The 18,895-nt window shown below is 38.1% G+C and overlaps 1 protein-coding gene across 1 annotated transcript; it reads right to left on the bottom strand.

The window, feature by feature from the left end:
- Positions 134 to 7,750, bottom strand: LOC109831522 (multiple organellar RNA editing factor 8, chloroplastic/mitochondrial-like). The gene is given in 6 exon segments (XM_020398854.1): positions 134 to 1,335; positions 3,679 to 3,744; positions 3,840 to 3,937; positions 7,351 to 7,484; positions 7,487 to 7,624; positions 7,627 to 7,750. Coding segments are annotated over 6 exon segments (1,263 nt in total). The 5' UTR covers positions 7,690 to 7,750; the 3' UTR covers positions 134 to 571.

The raw sequence follows: 18,895 nt of genomic DNA, 5'->3' as shown, positions 1-18,895 counted from the left end.
GTTCTTGCACAGACCTTCACCAAAGAGAGAGAGAGAGAGAGAGACCATTTTGCATGAAAATAACTCCGATAACAATCAACAATGTTCAGAAATAAACAACAAAACAGATCGAAAACAACAACAACAATAGTAATAGTAATAATAATAAAGAAGAAAGCACTAAACTAAGCTTCATAAGAAGCTGCACCAGGTTCAAAGGGAAATATAGACCCCGCAGAACTCATTCCACCCAGCGTTCTTGATACCCAGATATCAACGCCATACAGAAGCTCAGAGCAAATGTAGGGAGATGCACATGATTATAGAACCAGCATACTCGTTGAAAATATAACGTACCAAATTATCACAACCACCATATCAATGTGCAGCAACTGGCTCGATACAAATCATGCTCATTGGTCTACCTGACATAATAGCATCAAGCCCCAGAACTATATTCCCAATTATCAAAAGCAAACACGCGGCACAAATCTACACTACACGTCACGTTTGGAACATTGACATCAAGTTACCTCGTTCAAAAGAAAAGCACCACAAAGTACTACTAAACTCTGCATTTATCTTAAATCTACTAATCTCTAACAGGCTCATCTCTTACTTGATAAGCAGGACCACCGCCTCCCTGATAATTACTCGAGTTGCCTCCTGGGTAAGGGGTAGATTGGTAATTAGGCATATTACCTCCTTGGTGACCTTGGTAGCCAGAGTCTCCTCCTTGATAAGGTGGGCTGCCACCCTGATAAGCAGGGCGTCCACCCTGATAACCGGAGTTCCCTCCCTGATAACCAGGCGCGCCTCCCTGATAACCGGGACTTCCTCCCTGATATCCTTGTTGATTTTGATAAGCAGGGGGGGCTTGACCTTGATAAACCGGGGCGCCTCCCTGATAACCAGGGTTTGGCATCTGGTTCTGGTAACCTCCACTAGGTGGAGGCGGCTGTGATGGTGGAGCATTGCTATTAGGCATCTGGTTCTGGTAACCTCCATTGGGTGGAGGCGGCTGTGATGGTGGAACATTGCTATTAGGCATTTGGTTCTGGTATCCCATGTTGGGTGGTGGCTGTGATGGTGCGTTATTATTAGGCATTTGATTGAACGCTGCAGCATTTTGTTGTGCTGGTGGTGGTGGTGGGTTTGAACGGCCTTGGAAATCTTGGTTCTGCATCGGTCGATTTTGCATGTTCTCTCTCCTCCTCTCAAAATTCCTAGAGCGGTCAAAATTCCGGGGCCTGTCATTGCGACGAGATCTCTCGTTGGCTCGTGCGTTGTTCCTCACCCACTCCTCGTGGTACTTGGGGTCGTATGGAACAGCTTCTCCATTGATGAATGGTTCTCCTGCCAATTGAGAAGAAGTTGTAGCAATAGATGTAGATGATCCCTAGCTAAAAGCTACTAATTGATAGAACCATCAATGAAAAGAGGACAGTAACACAAAAAACAGTTGCGTAAAACACATGGCCCTTCCAGTTAAAATTAATGTGTGCACAATTTTTTTCTTTGTACTTGTATTACTAATCAGATTACTGTGATGAGCTATATAAAAGAAGTTCATCCCTTGAAAACAGACATTTAAGCATGGAAAAACAAACCACCCACGTGCGAGTGTAACTGACATGTGCAACTGAGACCATTACAATGCATCTTTTATGAGAAATGACAAGATTAATGAAGCAAGAGTACTGGAAGTAGCCCTATGAAAAATTGATTGGTTGAGTAGTAAGGGTGCAATCGGTTCGGATACGGCTCGGATATGATACTTACCATATCCATGTCCGCCAACTAATCATGGATAGGGACATGGATATGCCTTGATAAGGGGAACTCTTTAAGTCATATCCACTAAAAACTAATACAGATATAAATGAGGAACATACATGAGAAAACCATATAATAATGAAAATTTTTAATTCATACAATATAAGAGAGTCCATTAATATGTTCATTATATTTGAAAAGCTAAGATTACAAAGCCATTAGCACTGTGTTTGGACGTAGGAGAGGATAGGGGAAAAGAATATAGCACGTCACTTTGTTTGGGAGTTTTTCTGAGAGGGGTCAAAGAGGGTAGGGAAGGGTAAAGTTGCATAATAATTTTATCAGTGTAGAGGGAAGGGGAGGGGAAGCAATTGTAAAATATGTTTAGCATTCTATCGTTACGGATCAACGGCTGAGATTTGATTATGGATTAACGGTTGACATTTGATTATGAGGCCCTCCTTTTCCCTTCCCTACCCTTTACTAGAGCTTCCTAACATGATGAAACAAGTTTCCCTCTATTCCCCTCAATGAACTCCCAAACAAGATATTATATTTTCCCTCTCCCTCTCTACCTTCCCTTCCCCTATTTTATCTTACCTTCCCTTTCCCTAAAATTCCCAAACACAATGTAATCTAAAATCAAAACAATTGCACAACATATATTCGGATATTTCGGATAGGGCTATTTCACTATATATCCATATTTATATCCATATCCTATTGGATACAGATACTTAGTAACCATATCTTGAACGACTAGATATATTATCCTCATCAGGGATTTTTTTGCACCTCTTTTGACTAGTGGTTTCACGGTGGAGATAGCCTGAAAATACTTGATGGAAGAATAGGATCTCTGCATAACCGACCCCAAATTTTGGGGATAAAAACACGTCACTGATGTTGTTAACAATTTGGGGATAAAAATTTGTCACAGAAGAATTCAATGACTTTTAGCAAGATCAAGTAAATTACAACTTCCCAATCTACCCTTTCTGCCCCCCAAGAAAGGATCTCCTGAAGTTTCAAAAAAGAAGATTTCAAAAGAAAAGATGCAAATCATAAATTATCCTCATCAATAAAAGGGCCATGACAGAATTCATACCATCAAAAACAGAAACCAAGACTAAGTGTAGTCATTTACATCTATTATTATCCACCACCATCAGTCACCTTCAATTGTACCCCATAAAAAGATGTTCCAATAAAAAGAAGCTAACGATATTTTTCCACGAGATCCTCAAGTGGTTCTTGTATCACATGCTTATACCCACTATCAAATTCCAAACAAAGAAAGAAAAGACATATATACACACAATCATGCCAAAACACCCAAATCTTCAATCTCAATAATAGTTAATTTTTTAAATTCACTGTTATACTCTAGAAAAAACAAACTTAAGAATGTATTTGAGCAAAAAATACTATCAATGTTTGAAAATTGAGAAACTTGAGTCTAATTTTATATTCATAAAAAATGAAGAACTTACATAAAGAGGTTTAGGATTTTAGGAGGCCATCACAAGGCTAAAGAAAGCCACATTCATACTCAATCAAATGCAAATAGTAAGGGTGTGGCAACTTCACACTACTCGTACAAGGTCTTGGATTAGGATTGAACCAAGGTGGAGATGGTCCAAAGATAACCTAGTTAAGGGCCTCTTTTTTCCAGTTCAATCTTGGACCAATTGTTGCCAAGCACATTTTTAACCCTTAACCAGGTTAGTGCTATTGACTTGGTTAGTGGATGAGTTGACACAGGCCCTAAGAGCAAAGTAAGTGACCGAAGGCTGAAAACCAATATAGCATTAGCATGATGCTACAAGAACAACAATAGTGAAGCCTTACTGTAATAAGCAACCATTTTGCAACAAAATCACTAACCACTTAAGATATATTCTAGGAACCTACAGTTCTTACCTCCATAATCTTTGTTCTTCACATCCAAGTATGAATCAGGAAGAACCCAGCGAACCTTTGGCAAAGCTGCACAAATGAAAGAAGAAAATGTGATATATTTCCAATTTCAAATAAATCAATCAAGAAAAATGGACTCTAAAACATTGAAACTGAAATCATGCCTTTAATCTTATAAGAGAGCTCCTCAGAAACTAGGGCACCGAAAGCAAAATAATGCTTTGTTGATACTGAATAGATTTTCATTCTTGCTTCTTCCTCGCTGCAACACAAAAAGTAATTAAAGAAAGAATATAAATAGTGTTAAAAAGCATTCTAAATTCACTAAACTCTTTTTTACAATGGCTTTCCCATGAAACGTACTTGGATGGATACAACATAGAGGTGAGCTCATGCGTACAACAAAAAAGCGAGAAATTAGACACAATTAAAACAATCATTATTGTGACAGATATAAGTTGTGTGCACCAGACATGATATGAACTCATGATTAACATGCTACCAAATAATAAGATTCATCCAAACTCCAATCATGAGATCATAAGAACAAGGGATAAAGGGAGATTAGACCCCCCCCCCCCCCCAAATAACTGCCAATAGTAACACTTATCAAAGCAAAAACCTCAACAAAAACTAGAATAGGCTAGCTTTCAAGGTCAGCGACATCAACAACTACCATATATATTTTTCCACCTACATTATACATTTAGCTCTTCCTTTCTTACAATCTGAGTCCATCTCAATTCATGTTTTTCTAGGTTCATCTTCAACCTTTGTTGCAATATGACTGAAATCAAACAATTTGACAGTTTGATTATATAAAGAGCAAGAATTAAAACCTAAATGCTAACCAAATTTTACAAGCACAATTTAATTATGACATACAATTCAATTATGAGAGGTGCCTTCAGACCACCAAAAACATGTTGCTAAGGGGGGTTATTCATTGGTGTAAAAATTGGGATAATGGGATAATTTTTGGAACACCAGTTTTTGGTGTTATTCATTGGTGTAATTGGAACTAGAGTCAACATTGTGGTGTTATTGGTTTGTTGGGTAAAAATTATCCCAATCCCCCACTTCCCCCCAAAATTACACCAGATATATAAACTACAGTCAGACCCATCCTCAAAATTTACCCCCTTTTATTCGCTGGAACAAGAGGGGAACAGAATTACCCCACTTCCGCTCCATCGTCGCCGTGCTCGAGCTCGATCGCCGCTCCGCCGTCGTCGTTCCCGAGCAGGGATTTCCCCCACCGCCATTGTCGTCTCAGTCCACCCCACGAGATCTCTGCCCTAATCCACTCCTCCTGCTTCGTCGTAGTAGTAGATTCCGTCGGAGGAGTCGCTGGCGGAGGAGGGGTTTGGGTCCATGGGGACGACGTTGTTCTCGAGTTCCCAGGTTTGGCACGCGATTGAGGAGTCCATGGTGGGGATTTTGGGAGGGGTGGAGAGGAGGTTTTGCTGGTGGGGATTGAGGAGTCCATGGTGGGTCGACGAAAGTAATAAAAGGAGATTTTGCTGGTAAAGAAGAGCTCGTTCTCAATTTTATACAGAAACCATTTCTGGAGGTTTTCATTTTGCTGGTAAAGAAGGCCGATCCAAGGGTTTCTTGCAGCTGCTAAGACCAATGAAGTTATTTTATTTTCTTTTTTCCCTTTTCAGTAGAAAATTTGATGAATTTGGTGATGAGTTTTGTTACAATAGATAGATATCATGTGAATGAATTTGAGTTTATGGATGAAATGTGAATGAAATTAAGTTTATGGATTCATGTGAATGAAATTATGGATGTGAAATGTGAATTCTTGGTCCATCTCAGAGCAAGAGAATTACCCCCATTGGAACAATTTTACCCAATTTGTCTGACATTATCCCACTCAAATTATCCCATTGGGTAAAATTACCCCATTGGAACAATTTTACCCAATTTGCCCAAAATTACACCAATGAATAACCCCCCTAAGTGCCAACCAAAATTTAGAAGTACATTATGATATGAACTTCAAATAAATTAAGTAAACGCAAAAGGCCAGTAAATTATTACTCATTTATAACAAAAAGAACTGGAAAAGAAACATTAATAAACAAAATAACATAAGGAAAAACGCAATAAATCTTAATCACTCTGCCATTGGTCAAATAACAACAATTTCCTATTTTAAAGTTGATAAATATTAAAAATCTAAAAATAATAGAAGATAATATCCTAATTCCAAATCATAAAACAACAAAGTAAATCATTGTGGAACATAGGCAACTGTCGAGCCAAACCCAAGCTAAGAAGAGACCTAAAAATTATTAGACAAAAAAATAAAAAAATCTAAAAAAAATTAATATAAGATAATATCATAATTCCAAATCATACAACAACAAAACAAATCAATGTGGAACATAGGCAACTGTCGAACCAAGCCCAAGCTAAGAAGCGACCTAAAAATGATTAGAATCACCTTTCATGGTGAATAAGTACCAATTGCCATAAAAAATCAAGAAAGATATACCTACTTCATAGAAATAAATTTCAGATCAGCAATTGCATTTTTAAAACATACCTATGACCACTGATTGAAATCTGATTAGAAGTGACTTCCATTGAGATACTAAACAGAGGTGCTAAACAAACTCTTCAGTAAGCAGAACCAATCACAACCAAGGAAAATTTTAAAAAGAGAAAAATTTAAAAATGAAATAAGCTATACTCTTACTTATAACCAAAAGGTTAATCTACTAATAAGGATTATTTATCTCAACTAGCAACAATTGGATACAGATCCCAGTAACATTTAATCCAATCATTTCAATATGATAACTAACATCAAATACAACTTCAATAGATTAGACTTGCTACAAATCAAGCAATAAACCAAACCAAATGTCAAAACTTTCATGTTGATAAAACTTAATACCCATCAAGCAGAAACAAAACCGTAGCTAAGGATTCAATGCAGCTACAGATGGTCAACCTAAAATCTTATATAGCCCCATACCTAGGGTTTCTTACCAAAATGTCCAACTTTCCCAAAAAAAAAAAGAATTTATCCAAATCAAGCTATAATTGCAAACCCCAGTAGCACCTAATACAAACGTCTCTCAGTACAACGAGGAAAACAACACAGCTATATAAAAATAAAAGGGAGAAAAAACAACCTAAACGCACAAAAGTTCAATTTTGATAAGAACACAACCGTCAAAAAATACCTCAGAAGAATAGACAAGCCACAATCAAGCAGTAAAACAAACCAAAATGGAAATTGCCAACCCAAAACAGATAAAACACATCAAAAAGAAGCAAAACCCTACCAAGGATTCAACAGACATAGCAACAATAACAATCCACAACCAAATAAAAAAACTAAACATATAGATAAATCTTAGAGAAATAAGCAACCCCAATCATATAAACAATAACAATCCACAATAAAAAAGAAGTAAACCCCTAACTAGGTTTCGATGTAGAACTGATGATCACATCACCGGTAGAGTTAGGGTTTCTACGCGATAAACAGCCAACGAACAGAACCAAATCTTACAAATGGAAAAATAAACCGCACCAAAATGGGATTTTTCACGCGAAAAGCCCCACCTAGGGTTTCATTCAATGAAGTTTACCAACAATCTACAACTAGATCCAAAAAAAAAGTTTAAAAAAATGAGAGGGAGGAAGTTAGACCTTCCAACAACTTGAGCTAGGGTTTTGATGTACGAATCAATAATCTCATCCCTCGTCGCACTAGGCTCCGGCGGCTCCAAAACAACAAGCCAGTGCTCGAAATCGCATCCATCGAGGAGAATCGTCTCCCTTCGCGCGGCCGATTGCTCCAGTTCGGCGACGAGTCGTGAGAGAGCGACGTCGTCGGCCGAGACGAGAACGATCGGAGGCTGGCGACGGAGGCGGCGGAGGATCGGAGGAGGATGGAGGAGGCGGCGACGAGGGGGCGCAGGCGGTGAGGACGGGGATTCGGGTGGCGAGGAGAGGGGAGAGCTTTGAGATTAGGGTTCGACCGGCCATCTTGTGATGAGAGGAGGATAAACCCTAGGTTTTGTTGGGTGAGAGTGGGGGTTTATGATAAGAGTGGGGGTTTTTATTTGGGGGAGGAGCGAGTCGGTTAGATATTATGTGCCCTTTTGCATATTTACCCCTCTTGAGATCTTCTTCTTGGTTAAGCGTTACATTTTAGAGTTATTTGAAGTTATGTACCCATATTAAGATTACATTTTTTTAACCTTTTTTCTGTTTACTTTTTTCCTAGTTTTTTTTATAATAATTTTATAGCCAAAATGTTCCCTTTTTACGGTTCTGATACCTCAATGTTTGTTTAGCAACTTTCATATTTGAAAACCTAACTCTGTTTCATTTCAGTTTAGTTATCCGTCAAAAGCCAATCACGTGCTTAGCATGTGACATATTTGTAAGGGCAATATCTTATGATGAATATTGTATCCCTTATGCACCTCTTTCTTCCCTGTGTTTTATTAGGATTTTGGTGAAAGTAACATCAGACTATGTGCCCTTTGGTAACTCCTAGAACTGACTATGAGCGGATAGGAAGATATTTCAGTGAATGGTTGAGTCAATAAGCGTACACATGTCTTGTGTGATCTAAATACAAAAACTTTAAATACAAATCATATCATATCATACTCCCTTTAAACGTACGAGTTTGGGAAAATCTTTCTATGGTCAATATTACCCTTAACTTTTTTGAATATTATATTATTATCCTAATCTATTCTAATTATCATATCTTCTTTGAATTGGTAATTAAATGATTTATCATATTCATAATAAGACTTAACATGTTATTTGATAAAGGAGATATATTTGATATAATTTAAATCCTTTACTTATTTCAGTTCACAGATAAATCTAAAAAACATGTGCTAGACAGCACCTAAAAGTTTTTGAACTTTGTAAAAAAGTATCCTCTAAGTTTTTTAAATTGCAAAAAACACCCCTACAAATTTAAATTTTTATTAAAACATATTGAAAATTATAAATTTTACTTATTTCAATTCAGTAAGAAATCTGAAAAACATATGCTAGCTAGCAACTGAACGTTTTTTGACTTTGGAGAAAATATCTTGTAAGTTTTAAAAATTACAAAAACACCCCTAAAAATTCAAAATTTATAAAAAAACCCCTTATATTTCAAAAATATAAACACATTAAAATCCGACAAATAACACAAAAACCTCTAAAATTTATGGAATTTGTAATAAACACTCTGAACTTTTTATAAATTGTAAAATAAAACCCTCAAATTATAAAATTTATAAAAATCCTGATAATTTTCAACTTAACAGTACATTGAAAATATAGGAATTATAAATATTCCCTACATAATTTGTAATTTAAGAAAACACCCTTAAAGTTTCAAAAATTATAAATAAACCCTCAAAATATAAATTTTATAAAAAAACACCTGAGAATTTCAAACTCGTTAGTAAATTGAAAATATAGGAATTATAAATAGTCTATAAACAATTTACAATATGTACAAAAGACGTATAAGTTTAAAAACTTGCAAAAAGACCCTAAAAATTCATAATTTATAAAAAAACACCATGAAAATTCTAACCTATAGACACTAAAATGAATATACAAAATTACTAACAACCCCTAGAAAATTAAAAATTTGTAAAAAATATCATACTCCCTTTAAAAGTATAGATTTAAAAAAACTTTTCATGGTCAATATTACCCATTGATAATCACATTTTATTACAATTTTATACCCTCATTATCTATTTAATATGAATAAATATACCACTAATAATTGTTTTTATCTTTAATTGTAGGTTAATGAAGAATAAATCTCAAACTCCAATCACTCAACAAAAAGCCATTGATTTAGTGAAGAAATAAAGCAAAGAAGCCCATTGGAAAATCAATTGCCAAATTATCCAAAAGGCCAAAACCAAAAAAAGAAAACATCAGCAGAAGCCCAAATGAAGAAATACCAAAAGCCTAAGCCCAAAAGCCAAAGAGAAGAAAAGTTGCGGGCTGAAAAAGGAAGTAGCCTGACATCGATGCCAGCATCGATGGCAGCATCGATGCCTGTATCGATGCTGGCATCAATACAAACGGAATCTGTTACGCTTCAATGGCTGAAAATCAATTGTTTTGGATAAGATTTTGATCCAATGGCTCACATTCACTGATGTTTACTATAAATAGGGGTAGAGAGTGAGGGGTTAGAGGTGTGAAAATTTTTGTAACTCCTTTTGGAGAGGAAGACTACTCTTAATTGAGAAGGCCTTCCAAATTTGTAACTTTTTGTTACAATTAGGGGCTGTTTGGTTCGTTTCCTAGATATAGGGAAATGCATTTCCATGTACAAAAACACAAGTTTTGAGTTTTCTAAACTTTTTCAAAAAATAGATTGTTTCGTTTTGGTTCGCACAAAAAAATGGTGGAAAACCAATGTATTTATTTTTCTTGTGTTTGGTTCGCATGGAAAAAAAGAAAAACTTTTGTTTATATGGCAAAAAGCTGACGTGGCTGTAGTTTTCGTCGATTTCACGAGGTTGAGGAAGAAATTAGGGGAGAGAAAAAAATCTGATGTGGCGGCGATTATCATCGAGTTTCCCTTCTTCAACTCTAGCGAACCAAAGATGGGAAAAAAATACGACGGAAAGCTTATATCCTACGTGGCCACGAAAAATCTGATATGGATACGGTGTAAAACTTTTACACCGAGTTAAAAAATGAACCAAACAGCCCCTTAATAATAATAATTTTTTCACCACTTTAAATATTTCTTCTCTTTGTTGGATGATGAAGATGGAGATGAAGAATTATTTAGAGGTTTGCATTTCTTTCCTTTTTCTCTTTTATTTTTCTTTTATTGCTTATTAGTTAGATTTATTTTCATGCTTGTAATTAGATTTTATTTTCTTGTTTAAATAGCTAAGAGGCTAGAACCCTCTTGCCTTAGATTTATTTCATGCTCATAGATTAGATTTATTTCATGCTTATAGAGTAGATTTATTTTCTTGTATTTTTGTAATTTATTTTGTAGTTTAGATTTTGCAATTTATTTTATAGTTAGATTTTAATTTCTTGTACTATTCACCTTGAGGCTAGAACCATCTTGGGTTTAGTTTTTCTTTTTGTTTATTTTTACTTTCTTTGATTCGCCTTTAGGTTAGAACTCTCTAGGGAATCACCTTTTTCTAAGAAGATGATTCAATTCTAGATTACCCATATCTTTAATTGAATCCTCTATCTTTACATTCTTGATTTTTATTTGTTTCTCGATTTTATTCATTCTTCCTTCTTGCCTTATTGATCACATTTATTTTTTACTCACTTCCACTCTCAAATATATTCATTTACACAATCACAATCATTCTCTCCACAATCACATTCACTCATCACTCCTATTTGTCACATACACAACATAAGAACCGATTTTATATTCTCTCCTACAAAACACCTTCCTCGTGGGATCGATAACTCTTTATACTATAACTTGATCAATTGTGCACTTGCAATTTTGGTACATAATTATGCCGCATCAAGTTTTTGGCGCCGTTGCCGGGGACGGTGCTTAAGTAGGTTTTAATTATTTTGGTTCTTTAACTTGTGTGTTTTCTTATGAAGAAACCGCTTGCAGCTTGAAAGTCTTGGATTGAAGATCAAGAAGAACTTAGAGAATTGCTTTCAGGTAAGTCTTCTTTCTAGCGTTTTCAATTCCACCCTTTTTAGTTAGTTTCACAATTAGAGACAATTAGGATTAAAAAATTATTTATTTTTGTCGACCATAATAAAATCCATCTTTCACTTGAACATTAACTAACAAGATAATAAACTCAAACAATGTTCCACCTCCTCATAGTTGTTTGATTGTTAACCCTAATAAAAAAATATAAAGATTTTTTTTATCATCCTTTTTAGTCGCTTTTAATTTCTAGGGTTGCATTTCATATAGTGTAGGAATTTACCAAAGTGATTGTAGCACTTGATTTGGCACACACTTAAAACATTCTTAAGGGCAAAACCCCAATCAAGATAAGGTAAGGGATTTCATCACCCTTTCCTTAGCCCACAAATCACTAATTCCTCACTTCACAAATCCAAGCCTTCTAAAACTCATTAGACGTTGGCCCCTAAGGATTCGAGCTCAATAAGTTTTCTTCTCATAAAAAAAACTAATTTTCTAAAATTTATAAAAAGAAGTTGTTTTGGTGTATGCAAACTTGGGTTAGGGATAATTCTTATCGTTTAATTCGTGTTGAACCAATCCAAGAAATGGCAAATCAATCCGTTCTTCAAGATATGTGTTACCCCACCAGAAATGCAATTCCATCTTGCATAAGGCTCCCCGAAACAAATGGAGAAAATTTTGAGCTTAGACCACATTTCATAAACATGCTTCCCAAATTCCTTGGAAATGAAACAGAAGATGCATATATTTTTATTTCAGAATTTGAGGAAGTGTGTATTATGATTAAAATGAGAGAATTAATTGAAGATGCAACTAAGCTTAGATTTATTCCATTTGCTCTTAAGGATAAAGCTAAAAAATGGCTGTACAGCTTACCGACAAATTCCATCTCAACTTGGGATGAATTTGTCACCGTTTTTCTTAAGAAAATTTTCCCTATTCACAAAACGGTAAAGCTAAGTGTTTTCTGCAAAAGTCGTTTCCATTGATAATTCTATTGAACTTCGGTCGTTTACAATGAATTACAATAAAAAATTGAGAAAATTATAACTTTCGAGAAAATAACATAAAAAATCGTTTATCGATTCTTGTTTTGTGGGACTTTGCCTGTGCCGGGAGTGCTTTGACTCGTGGACCACCTAATCACAAATTGTGAGGGGTTTATGGATTCTTCCTTCGTTTATCGAAGTAGGAATTTGAAGTGAATATCTTATCAAAGTAAGACGATCATTCTTCTTAAGATCAAGTCAAAGCTCGAATCTCAAGGAATCACACGAAGAACTCAAATTTTACTATTTTCTCTCTGCTCTCTATGCTCAGATCTGCTCCAATTTGCTCGATCAATGCTCGATCCTCGTTAGTAGTGACCCTAGGGGGGTATTTATAGCCTCTGGGACACGTAAATGAAAAACACAACAAACGACAACGTTAAGTCTGCGAGACAATGTTTACTGTCTCGGCGGCCGAGACAGTGTTTGCTGTCTCAGCCTTCGAGATAGTAAATACTGTCTCGGAAATTCCAACTGTCTGGCAGTTTTCACTGTAACTACCTTCCCACGTTTCAAACTCCGTTATTTTGGCAGTTATTCACGTGATTTTCGCCCACGATGTTTTTTTTGGCAGTTATCCACGTGATTTTCGCCCATGATGTTTCCCACGTCCCTTGGCAGTTAATGGACACATGTGTGGCAGTTATTTAGGTAGTTTCTGACCATTTCAAAGTTGTCTCGCTACGAGACAGTAAAACACTGTCTCGCTGCGAGACAGTAAAAACACTGTCTCGCTGCGAGACAGCAAACACTGTCTCGTTGCGAGACAGCAAACACTGTCTCGCTGCGAGACATCAAACACTGTCTCGCTGGCGAGACAGTAAACACTATCTTGATCTTTTCTAAGACAGCATGAGGTAGATTTTTTATGATTTTTGGATGTTCTTCTCTATGTTTGGATATCTATCAGCATTTTTTGACGCCTACAGATACCCCCTCCAAAGTATTCCAGACTCATTCTTTTATAGAGGAGTCTGGGATACTTTGGATAAGATAGATTTTACTTACGATCCCTTCAATGCTTGGTTGAGTAGATCGTGTAGAAGAATCCATAAAATGGCTTCGGCTCTTGATCTCTTCATCCTTTAGTCTATTCAGTTCTTTGTAGAATAGCTAATACTCTTCCGGTACTGTGTTTATCGCTTGACCGTTATCGAGGTCTTGAATCGAAGCTGGTATTTCTTTGACTTTTGTCACCAAATTGATACTTGTATATCCATCGAGAGTTCGTCAGGTTATCCTTAAGAATATTCAGAGTAATATTCTCCAGAAACTTCCTGTCGAATATAGAAAAACAGTTTAGACTCGTGTACCTATTGGAGTATTCATGTGTATCAAAACACCACGACATCACCTATTATACTTGAAACAACCGTCACTGTCTCGCGATAAGAGAGTTTATACTGTCTCGCGGTGCGAGACAGTATATGCTATCTCGTTTTGCGAGACAGCTTATACTGTCTTGCTGTGCGGGACAACTTATACTGTCTCGCTGTGCGAGACAGTATATGCTGTCTCACTGTGCGAGACAGTATATGCTGTCTTGCACGGCGAGACAGTAAATGTTGTCTCGCACGGCGAAGTCGGGGATATAAAACCCCGACTTAGGGTTTTTTGACGGGTTTTATCTCATATTGAATTTGAATCGGTTTTTTTGGACGATTTCTTGGCGATTTCTTAGCAATTTTCGATCAGTTCTCGGCCTCTTCTTCTCCTCTTCGTTTTGAGTTGGATAGGGTTCTTATTCGGAGGGATTCCACTTGAAGATTGAAGGTCTGTTCTCCCCCTCCCTTTCAAAAATTCTGATTTTCTTTGATTCTTCCCTATGCATGCGTATTTCAACTGTATTTTGTGATATTTTTGTCAATTCCATGCTCAAAACCCTAACTTTCTCGTTGGATTTCAATGTAGCTTGTATTTTCGTCATGTCGCCGTGTAGATCTCGAGTTCCCCGGGGTCGTCCGACTGTCCAGCCTTCTGAGGGGGCTGATCACGTCACTGCCTCGCATGGGGGTACATCTCTTTCAACCTTTCACGAATTTAAACATTGTATTTTGTCAATTCTATATGTATATATCTGTATTTGTATGCCAACCCTCGTTTGTCATCCTTTGAGATACATCCGAGAAGATCCGGTATCCTCCTTTGAGGGGATCGACGCTAGAAAGTGTTTGTTTTGCTTGGACAGAACACACTTCAGAATATACAGTGGCGATTTCGTATCCTCCCACGTGTGTTGAAAGGTTTTGATATGCTGTTATAATGCTCGTGCATAGTAACGCATATCTCTTTTATACATGTGGTAGATGGAAAATTGTCGCACCTGTTATGAGGTAGCGATTATATCTTATGGAGTAAGATATACCGCTTTCTCTAAAATTTTAGGACTATTCTTACACAAGTTATGTGTATGTTTTCTTTATCAGTCCATTTTCCTTCTGCAATCTTTACTGCTGATGAGGTTACGGGCCAAAGTAGTGTTACCCACTCCTATTACAAGGGGATTTCGTTAATTGAATCAGCTCCCCAATTCAAGCCAGACTATAGTGAAGGAGCTAGAGAGTTGATTCGACGAGGTAGTTGTCGTATTCTGTGACGGTTAATTACGGACGCAACCTTAATTTCAGAACAAGACTCGAACCAGTGCATAAGGAAGCCAGATTTTTTGTTTGGTGACTCTGTAAGAGATCCAGAGATCGTTTCTTGTAGACCTGCACAGTGGTTATATGAGAGCGGGTCATTATTCTTGTATCTGCCCTGGATCCCTCGGGAGCATTCACTGTTAAAGTTCAGAAACTTGTCAGTTGGACGTGAAATGTTCTGGAGATTGACCGAAAACCACGAGCGTATTCACTATGGTTTTATTGGGAAAGAAGCCACCCCGGGTTCCAGTGATAGAGCTTCCGTGCGAGGACTTCATCCGGGTATCTTAGGCCAAGATAATATGCCTCAGAATGAGAAGGCAGCACAGTCAAACACTATGAAGAATCGGTTAGCTGTAGTGGGAAAGAAATTAACCAACAAGAATTTCAGATGTTATGGATGGGTCCATTATTTTGGAGACAAGTGGTGGACCAGAATGACCCGATATGTATTGAATCGTTGGGGACGAGAATTGGCAGAGTTAGGGTTGTCAGTCCCGATCCGTGTCAGTATGTATGGTTTGCAGATTAGTGTAGGCCATTTCCTCTGTTTATTCGAGATCTACAATCCTGACACCAATACATTCTTCACCAAGAATGGGGAGCTCGGATTACCATTACATGAAATAATGAAGGTGTCTGGTTTGCCTATAGGTGATGTCCCGTATCAAGAATTCTTCCCAACCGCAAGTCAGTTGAATAAGATGAAAGATCAGTCAACTGTGACCCATGATATTTTATGGGAATTAACTTGTCATTATCATATAGCTATGGCTGAGATGGAGACTAGAGCTAAGAAGAAATCTCCCCAGATTAGCTTAAAACAATTCGCCGATTATTTGTTCAAGAATCTTGAGAATCGTTCGGAAGAAGTGTGCGGATTATCTCCTTTGACCCCGACTGAAATCAACCGACTGCTAGAGAGAACAAACGCACAAACTTATACCTCTCACTCAGAAGGCGGATTTCCTCATGGTACTAAATTCAGTTCTTATTTGTGGCAAGCTGGTGTTCCGATTCATCCTACTACCCTGCTGGCCGGCTTTCTGGCATTATGGCTGAAAAGGTGTGTCGTTCCCCATCAACCATCTGATGCTATGCCGATTGAAGTGTTGTATCCAGCCGTCCAGTTAGTTACAGGTCACAAATTATCTTTGCTTCCTGCTATGGTGGCCGCTATTCACAGTGGATTACGACAATTAGTTTCTGTGCTTACTCAAGAGGGAAAGAAACCCTCCGCCAGTGTATCCGTTCTGAAGCTGGAACTACCATATACCTATCTGATGACCTGGTTGGTACTTCACCGGCCAGACTTAATGGAGGCTCCTGAGACAGTGGATCCCAGCCTGCCTCTGTTGCAGACCCTTGAGGGTTGTAAATGGGTTAAACATCGGTGGATGGATATAACGAGGCAATTCAAAATTCACAAATGTTGGGAGTTCTTTCCCTGCTTCCCTCGATTCTCCGGTATGTACAATACGACTTTATTGGATGCTGAAGAACCAAGACAGAATCGCACCATTTTGGATGTCGGGTGTTTCAGATGGCTGGTGAACATTCGACCTGGTTATCTAGTGTTCAGGGTGAAAGATGTTTGTCATATCGAACCTTATTTTCCATGTCGATTTGCTCACCAACTCGGCTATGATCAACTGTATGTCGGCAACCCGAACCGTCAACTCAGCGTTCGAGGTGGCCTTATCGATTGGGCGAGAGCTTGGTTTTGGAGTATTGCCGGATGTACAAATGTTGAGTTTGATCTCCCCTTGGAAGTGCTGCCCCTATGAATGACTTTCCTCTATTGTAAGTGGCTGATAGCTGCTAATATCGTCACTCAGAATAGGAGGATATCGGACTCAGAAGAAGAGGAAACTCCAAGGCGTACAACAGAAGTGACCCATGAAACCATATTATCACCTCGAAGGCAAGAGGCTACTGAATCGTCCAGAAAGGGAAAGGAACAGGCCCGCCCAACTGATAGCGAAGAAGAGTTTCATACTAATGAAACAAAAACTTCTGAGGGGGCGGGTGAGATTGATTCGAGTTCTAGGGAAACAAAAGCAGAGGCTGAACAGAAGAATGAAGGAGAGACAGTTGGTCTCCCCGATTCTTTCTTCGAGAGAGGACTTGTAAACCCTTCCATTGCTCGCAAAGCTCACTATGCTGCTCCTGCCCAACCGCAGGACGCTCCGAAAAGAAGGAGGGAGAGAGTCGTCATGACTTATCCCAATCGGATGACGGTAGAGGTCCTCAGTGGAGACGAAGAGGTTGAAGAAGATACAATGCCTCTTGCTCGTCGGCAAAGATCACAATCTTCCGCTCAAGCTCAAACCCAAGTCCCTCCCATAACTGAATTACACACCAAACATCGTCACGAAGGATCTGAGGTCCAGGATGAAGCGCATCCACTAAAAAGACGGAAGAAGGCCGCCTCTAAGCCACGTGTTCGTCTTCCCGCTTTAGAGGAGACATCTGACCACAATGTTTCCTCAGCCGAACAAGGTAAACATTCATCTTTATTTTCATTTTACTACTCTTATATTTCTTAATACTCGGACTTATTTTACACTCAATCCTTGTAGGGAGTCAAGAATAGGGAGAACTTCAGGCTGACACTGCTTCTCCTGGCGGTATGGAAGCTGAGGCGCCCAGCTTCGTTCAACAAATGCAAGATGCGCTTACAGATGAAACCGCTGGTGTTCCTGCAACTTCTGATGTTGATCCATCAGCCTCAAATATAGGTACGGCTCTTTCTCCATTTGGAAGACAATTTCGAAAGATGAATGAGTCAGAACGCATGCCTCTTCTAATGACTTGTGCACGTTGTCTCCTTTTAGTTAAACTAAAAGAAGCGGGTGCAAGTAGTGGAGCCCTCGGATCCGTCCCGGTTAATGAAGATAAATCTATTCTCTATTTTGTGTGAGTTCATATGAGTATATGTGTTATTCATGACCCAATATATTCTGTAGATGCCATCATGAAAGAATCTGTTGGAGGAGAGGTCACACATGCGACAGAGGTCGAGGATTTCAACGAGCATAACCTCGATCTCGATCTCTCAGATGGTGACCATCAGTATATCTCCGATCTATTATCGGGGAAAGCCTCTGATACAGCCATCGGATCAACTGTTGGAGTTGGTTCAACAGAAGCGGGTCCTTCTGAGAGTAGGGCCTTTGTTCTGTAAACTCCGTATTTTTCTTCTTCTTTTTTTTAAACTTGCCTAATCATGTAAGTGTTCGAATTATAGGATCAGGTGCTGGAGCTGATGCCGCTATAACCATTGAAATGTCTGATCAGCCCGAGGGTCGTGACCTCTCGTCATGGGCAGGAACCGGAGTTGATTTTCAATCCTCAATTCTCGAACCTCAACCTACTACTCCTGTGGACCCCATGATGATAGAAATTAATGTCACTCCCCAACTTAGTCCTGTTGTAATAAAAACGAGACCAACTGAAGTAGTCGGTACATCGGCAGCTGTTGCGACTAGAGTTGGTGAGTTTTATATCAATCATTTGTTTTAAATTTCTGATCAATATTCCATTATATTCATTGTGATTCTCTTGTTTGCAGAATCCTCTCCCAAAAGGCCTGTTAATCTGGACCCGAAGTTCTCTGAGGTTTTAGTTGAAAAATCATCTGATGTAGCGGGTGCGTTGACAAGTATCATTCCTGAACCAACTCTAGCAGTTGTAGAGCCGACTCCGGTATCGACAAGTCAAGGTAGTTAAGTCATTGAATTTTTCGTTAAGCTTGGTATACTTCCGTTCGTTGTTATGTATGCACATATATATTTTGTACTGACATATTTGTCCTCATCGCAGCTCCTTCATCATTATCAAGTCAAATCCAA

This window comes from Asparagus officinalis, chromosome 2 (assembly GCF_001876935.1).
Source record: "Asparagus officinalis chromosome 2, Aspof.V1, whole genome shotgun sequence".
Taxonomy (NCBI): domain Eukaryota; kingdom Viridiplantae; phylum Streptophyta; class Magnoliopsida; order Asparagales; family Asparagaceae; genus Asparagus; species Asparagus officinalis.
This window is presented reverse-complemented; position numbering and strand designations above follow the sequence as displayed.